General features: G+C 35.5%; 1 protein-coding gene across 1 annotated transcript in view; it reads left to right on the top strand.

Annotated features, from left to right (window-relative positions):
* The window catches only part of LOC108735145 (exchange factor for Arf-6), a 117,827-nt gene extending 110,492 nt beyond the window's left edge, over positions 1-7,335 (top strand). The window contains exons 9-13 of the mRNA XM_025976649.1: positions 2,899-3,062; positions 4,475-4,703; positions 4,777-4,921; positions 5,295-5,438; positions 6,817-7,335. Coding sequence (XP_025832434.1) covers positions 2,899-3,062; positions 4,475-4,703; positions 4,777-4,921; positions 5,295-5,438; positions 6,817-7,071 — 937 coding nt within the window. The 3' untranslated portion in view covers positions 7,072-7,335. The remainder of the gene's footprint in view (positions 1-2,898; positions 3,063-4,474; positions 4,704-4,776; positions 4,922-5,294; positions 5,439-6,816) is intronic.
* Positions 7,336-7,341: the final 6 nt, after the last annotated feature.

Genomic DNA, 7,341 nt, shown 5'->3' with positions numbered 1-7,341 from the left:
ACCGTATCCAAAGAACTCAAAATTTCATACATATAATTTTGTATAAAATGATTTCAATTTTTCTGAACTATTACAGTAAGTCTTTAAAAAAACAAGAAGGCGAACAATACCAAGACTAAAACGAATCTACTGGTGAATAGCAATATCAAGACCAAGACTAGTTGTAGGTATAAATCAAGACTAAGATTAGTCTGAAAATGTTACTATTTTCTGTTCTAAAAGTATATAAATGAACTAGCATCGAAACCCGGCGTTGGTCGGGTTAAATTAATTGCAGACATTTGGAACTTTCCAGATCATTCCGGATATTTCTAGAACTTTCTGGAACATTCCATATCGATTTTAACAGTTGCACACAATTTGGAACTTTCTAGATCATTCCAGAAATTTTTAGAACATTCTAGATCGATTGTAACAGTTGCACACATTCTGGAGTTTTCTGGATCATTTCAGAAATTTTTAGAACTTTTCAAAAGGTCTCATAAGTTAGAAAAGGACAGATATATATTTTTTCACATTGTTGCCACACACTTCCACCCACCGCGACCTAACTCCCTTACTTTCAGCAGGACACCAAGGGGTATTTACAACCCCAACGTTGTTGAAGTTGATAAGAGTTGGTGGTGATAGAGAAAACCCTGTCTTTACGTACGCACATTAGCATTTTATACATATATTTAGATTTTCGGGAAAGTGGAGCAAATGTAACCCCGTTCTTAGCCAAGTCCCTAACAAAAGTAAAATTTTTATTCGCTCCATTATTTTATAACAAGTGTATTAATCCAGTAAACTTTTCTTTAATTTTAGTAATGAATTTAGTAGAGCCGTAGCGGAAGAATATTTAAAATATTTTAACTTCGAACATGATACATTAGATGTAGCGCTAAGAAAGTTCCTCAAACAATTCTCTCTAACTGGTGAAACTCAAGAAAGGGAAAGAGTATTGGTACACTTTTCTAAGAGGTATTTGGATTGTAATCCAGGGTGTTTTAACTCACAAGGTAAATAAAAATTATTTAGTCATGTCTAAGGATTGTACTTGATGACAACGATCATTTTATAATTCGATTTCCATTTCTGTCACTTTAGTCCAGTCAACGAGGCTCTTTTTCCATTGAAAATGAACATTTCCGTTACGATCCAATTTTATTTTTGGTAAACCATTAAACAAATACGCTGTCTAATGTCTCTAATAAGCCCATCATGCCTGAGAAGGTGTCCTATCCATCACGTCTTTTTCTGATTTCTTTCTAGTATCTCCTCATTTCTAACCGTCCTCTATCCATGTTTCGCACCCGTACAGCGTCGCGCTCCAAACAATATTTTTCGAATTTCGAAATTAACCGTTCGCGAACATGGATGTGACTTCTTTTGGTTGAAGGCGACCCCGACCTTGCGTTATCCTCTGTTTTATAATTCTACTGCGCCTTCCATCCTGACTTAGTGGAAAAAAAAACATTTTTTTACTTTTTGTGAAAAATCTCATTTCCAATGCGTTTTTCGTCATATGTATCTTGCATGTTTTTTGTTCCACATGGCGCTGGTTGGATGTCGCTAAGTGCGATCGGATTTGTTTTCCCCTTCACTGAAAAATGCGCATTTTTTTTGTAAATATTTTGTAACGATTTTTTTGGCAACATCTTCGTTTATCCGACGTATAAAACCAACTTTAATCGTTAGTTAGCCACTCATTCAAATAAAAAACAAAGATTAAAAAAAATGAATGTTCTAGAACCTTCTGGAACCGAGATAATTTATTTTAACCTACAATTAACTTACAAAAAATATTCTGAAAAGCGGATATTTTGCAAAAAATAAAAAGCAAACGTCTTTTTGACTAATTGTTCAATTAAAAGATGTTGCCCCAACATCTCAGACTGTACATAACAAAATTCAGAATCAGCGTATTTTTTTTTTTTACTATTTTACCAAAAATAAAATGAGGTCATGTTGCTTCTTTGACTGAGCTACTTTTTAAAATATCATTTCATGATAACAAGAAAAAAAAAAGCCAAAATGAGATCTAAAAGTACTCATATTACTACAGTAATCAATATCAACGTTTCGCATTTTGGCATAAGACTTTTTTCTTGAGGCAAATTGCAACTTACTTTAAAAAATGCGAGACGTCGGTGTTGGTTGCTGTAGGGAAAGTATTTCTTGTGCCCCCATTTTACCTTTGACAACTTTATAATATTTTAGACGCTGTACACACACTGACATGTGCAATTATGTTGCTTAATACGGACATTCACGGACAGAACATGAATAGGAAAATGACTTGTAATGAGTTCATCGAAAATTTAGCTGGTCTTAATGAATGTGACAACTTTCCGAGAGAAGTTCTCAAGCAACTTTATTATGCAATTAAAAACTTTCCGCTGGAATGGGCGTTGTAAGTATAACCAGGGGCGTACACAAAATTTCGGGGGTTCAGCTCGTTAAGAAAAAATGCCCACATAATTAAAAATTTTTTCTTTTTTTTTTTCGATTATTTGCTCTTGACGCAAAAGCACTTTTTTTTTTATTAAGTTCTAACAACCTTTTATTATATTTTCTTGATTTTTTGGGAAGCATACAATTTAAAAAATACAATAACAATGGAATGAAGAATAGGAGCCCATGATCCTCATCATAAATTAAGCGAGTTACACTGGATATTTTAATGAAATCTGTAATTTTAAAAAGTCCAATGTATTTTGGTGAGGCAGTTTCTCCTTTTCTTCACCCTTTTTGTGCGCCACTGATAGGTAGTTCTTTCTACAAGAAAATAACATTCTCCTGATTAATGTGGAGTTATGGAGTTAATACAACCACTTTACTCTTAATGAAACTTCGTGTAACTTTAAGGCGTTTAAATAAGAATGATAAATGGTTCAAATAATTTGGGTTTTATAGGGACGATGATATTGAAGAAAATGCATCACAAGTACAAAATAAGCCTCTTGAAGGTGGAATTGGTAATAATCCTTTCTTGGACGTTCCTAACACTGCTAATGCTGTCGAGTACAAAAAAGGCTATGTAATGAGAAAATGCTGTTACGATAGTAATGCCAAAAGAAGTGAGTATATAATAATAATTGAGGGGAAATTACATACGGAATATAGGGAATTTATATGTTTATTTGTGGATTTATTCACCAAGCCTTCCTTCTTGTTGTTCTTGGCCAGAAATTTACCAAGAGAGTCGCACTTATTAGATTTCTTCAGGTTGCTATAGTTCCTGCAGAGCGAGTTGATGTAATATCCAAATAGAGAGAGTATATCGCCATCTAGTGGGCATTTCCTGCTACTAATGTTACGTCGTTGATGCAGTTAAATAAATTGACAATTGTTTAACGCTTGAAATACTTCAATAGCACCAAATATCCATTAGATGGTGATAGTACCTTCCATATTAGTAATATTTCAAATATTCAGTCTATAAATCCCGTTTCTAATCCAAAAATCTAATCTCATATGATAAAAAAAATCCATTTGGAATAGTTTTAAAGTTCCCTCCTTCTTGGGTATATATCATAAAATTGATTACAAAACTTTTGCTGTGCCGGGAAAACCCCAACTGTGAAGAAGTTTCATTCCAAAACTTTGAATAACCCAACGTTAGTAATTTTGAAATTACACATTTATAGATTCCTGATTCTTCATATCATAATAGAAGTAAAATTATAAACCATCTTCACTATACTTCTTCTAAATGTGTCATTAAATGATTCTGGGATTTGGTCTGATGTAAGCTAAAAACGGTCATCTTTATTTAGAAGCGCTAAGTATAGCTTTAAAGATTCCCCATTTGTCCTCATAAGAAGTACCTATTTTCTTTCTTGGACCTATATCAATAACAGATTTAAAAATCTAACCTAATCGGAGCTAAAATCGAGTCCCCTTATTTAGAAGTAGTAAGTAAGGGTACCTAATTTTAAAGGTTCTTCATGTGAATAGATCCATCATCCATCTTCGATCTACTATATTTCATAAGGTTTGGAATTTCATCCTTAGAAATTACACGACGAAACTGTAAAGAGGTTCCATTTCAAAACATTGAATAATCCAGCATCAATATAATAGAAAAATTCTTCATCCTTGATGTCAGAATTGATCCAAAATTTCAAACTTCAAACGACCTTTACCAGACTTCTTCTTCCAAATGTATCAGTAACAGATTCAAAAACCTCTAGCCTCACCTGCGCTAAAATGGGGCCCCCTTGTTTAGAAATAGTAATTAAGGGTATCTAATTCCTCATGTGTCTTCAACTGGAATAGAACTTTTATCCTTCTTACATCTATGTCGCAAAATTTGGAACCTCATCCTTTAGAGATGCAGGTCAAGCTAGGAAATAGTTCTATTTCATAACATTAGTGAATGATCCAATGCAAATAGACCTTGTACAAATTTTGTAATTAAGAAGTTTCGTAGATCTTGATGTCGCTTCAAAGCAAAATAGTTTCGAAGGTCTTTGCTGCATCTTTCTAGCTCCATTTCACAAGCGAAGTTGGAAGATGTTCTACTGTACCGTTCGAGATCTCGTCCTCTACTTACACAAAGACGAGAATGGTTTTCGAAAAAGTCAGATGAGCGACAATTTGCACAACGCCATCCGAATACATCACGCCCTAGCCACCAAAGCAACAGATTATACCAAAAAGCAGTTCGTCTTCAGGTTACAGACTGCAGATCAAGCTGAATACTTGTTCCAAACTAGGTACCAAAACAATACCGATACATAATAATAATCTTTAATGATAATGTGATTCTTTTTTCCTTTTCATTCAAAGTGATTCGAAGGAACTGCAGTCGTGGATAGAGACGATCAATTTCGTATGTGCAAGTCTGTCTGCACAGCCTCTGGAAGCGGCCGTTGGTTCCCAGAAGAAGTTCCAAAGACCGTTACTACCATGCAGTCGCACAAAATTGAACCTGGTAAGATGCTACATTTACTGACGTGGGACAATTTAGGAAGGCGAAGTCTTTTCTTAATGTGGGTCAGTTTAGGAAGGCGAAGTCCGTACTTCGTGATAGATGAAGTGGATTAAAAGACCTACCCATGGATTAAAAGACCTCCTAATATATATTTATAACATATCCTCTATTAACAGAGACGCCAGAACAAGCTATTTAAGGACGATGATTGGATGAGCCGAATTGTAAGACGTGTACAAGATGAATTCAAAATAGATCTTCCACTAACAGTTCAATATTTTACTGTGGATGTCGCCGTCCTAAATAGACCCTAGTGCGCTTATTTTCGAGTTTGTTGTTCAATAATAAAATGAACATTTTAAATCTGTTTCAGCGTGAGCAGTTGCATGATCATGAGGAGAGAGTTATTAGACTGGAATTAGAATTGGAGGAACACAGGAAGATGGCACCAGAAAAAGGGTCAAAGTCATTGGTGATACAAAATTATAAGGAAAAAGAGAATTATTTGTTGTATGAGGTAAGAAATTGTTTGAAATTAAAGGAGATTGTGTATGCCCAAAGTGATATTTTTGTGGAAAGCTTATTCTCTACAAAGTTGTTCACAGGGTTAACTCTACTAGCTTTGTAGTTTTTGACTCTTGAGCCCGCGAGATTTGGAGATCAAAAATTAATAAAAATCATAATACGATTATAAAATATCACAAATGGCGCGATAAACGCCATCTGTAGTACAATGCTACATTTTGGGATTACGTATGCTCCAACAAGGTCCATTTAAATATATGGATATCTACTTGCTGAAACGAATCCCGGCGTAGCTCACCTCAACGTGATAGGCACGTTACCATAATGGAATAAAATAATTCGAAGTGGTCTGTATTCTGTCGAAACTGCCAGACGCGGATCGCGATTTCGATCTTTTTGGATCTCATCAGCGCGTCGCAGGCAGCTCCGACAGAACACAGACCAACTTTTACCTGCTGTCTTAACAGCGCGTTTTAGAAAATACCACAAATGGCGCGGTAAACGCCATCTGTAGTGCGATGCTACATTTTAGGATTACGTATGCTCCAACAAGGTCCATTTAAATATATGGATATCTACTTGCTGAAACGACTCCCGGCATAGCTAACCTCAACGTGATAGGCACGTTACCATAATGGAATAAAATAATTCGAAGTGATCTGTATTTTGTCGAAACTGTCAGATGCGGATAAAGATTTCGATCTTTTTGGATCTCATCAGCGCGTCGCAGACAGTTTTGACAGAACACAGACCAGTTTTTACCTGCTGTCTTAACAGCGCGTTTTAAAAAATACCACAAATGGCGCGGTAAACGCCATCTGTAGTACAATTGGACCTTGCTGGAGCATACATAATCCTAAAATGTAGCATTGCGCTACAGGTGGTGTTTACCGCACCATTTGTGGTATTTTATAAAACACGCTGTTAAGACAGCAGGTAAAAGTTGGTCTGTGTTCTGTCGGAACTGTCTGCGACGCGCTGATGAGATCCAAAAAGGTTGAAATCGCGATCCGCGTCTGGCAGTTTCGACAGAATACAGACCACTTCGAATTATTTTATAATACGATTACCTAAACGTCTGCATTTGATGAATGAATCATTGAATAAATTAAAACGATCTCCATCGAGAAGATTTTATTCTAAAAATTTTCAAAATTGTTAATTTTTCTTAGTCAGCAAAAGAAAATCAAATGCCAAACACGATTTAGAACTTATTAGTTCTATTAGCGCATACTCTATGCAAACAGGTTGATTAATATCAAGTAACTAGCAATATAGTGCCATCTGTCTTTATTCGCTACTAACTAACTTTAGTACTTCGGTAATTTTTGACGAGACCTTAGTACAATTTAATGAATTTTCTTTTTCAGTTAAAGAGATACAAAACGTACGTGAACACCCTGCAGTGTCGCCTGATTCAGCATCCGGAAATAGGTGTTAGTTTGGCAGAAAACAGTATTGGGGAGATGGACGAGGCTGGCGGTGTGGCGCTGATCGAGAGTCCCCCCGAAGGCATCGTGCCTCCCCCCATTCCCGATCGACGTTCTCCAGTCACGAATAGGTACAGTTACAGACAAGCTATTTACAGTCGAAGTATTCCAAACGGTGATGCCGAAATAGGCTGACGGGTTATGGGGTTGTTTTCAGCATGCGTGCTTTAAAGTAATATAAAATTAAATTAAAATTAAACTAAAAAGTAAAAATTACCTACGTACATACATACATATATATGATGAGAGGGTTTTTGGATTATTTGTAAAAACAGACACACGAAGAGGCAATTAAAAGTATATTTTGATATCGGGTTGGACGTTGCGGATCGATTTTTTTGAAATACGAAATATAAAAATAAATTAATATAATAATTAAGTAACGCGAAAATAATTGTGGCAAAG

This window comes from Agrilus planipennis, unplaced genomic scaffold (assembly GCF_000699045.2).
Source record: "Agrilus planipennis isolate EAB-ADULT unplaced genomic scaffold, Apla_2.0 scaffold102, whole genome shotgun sequence".
Taxonomy (NCBI): Eukaryota; Metazoa; Arthropoda; class Insecta; order Coleoptera; family Buprestidae; genus Agrilus; species Agrilus planipennis.
The sequence above is the reverse complement of the archived record's forward strand: the minus strand, read 5'-3'. Positions and strand labels throughout refer to the sequence as shown.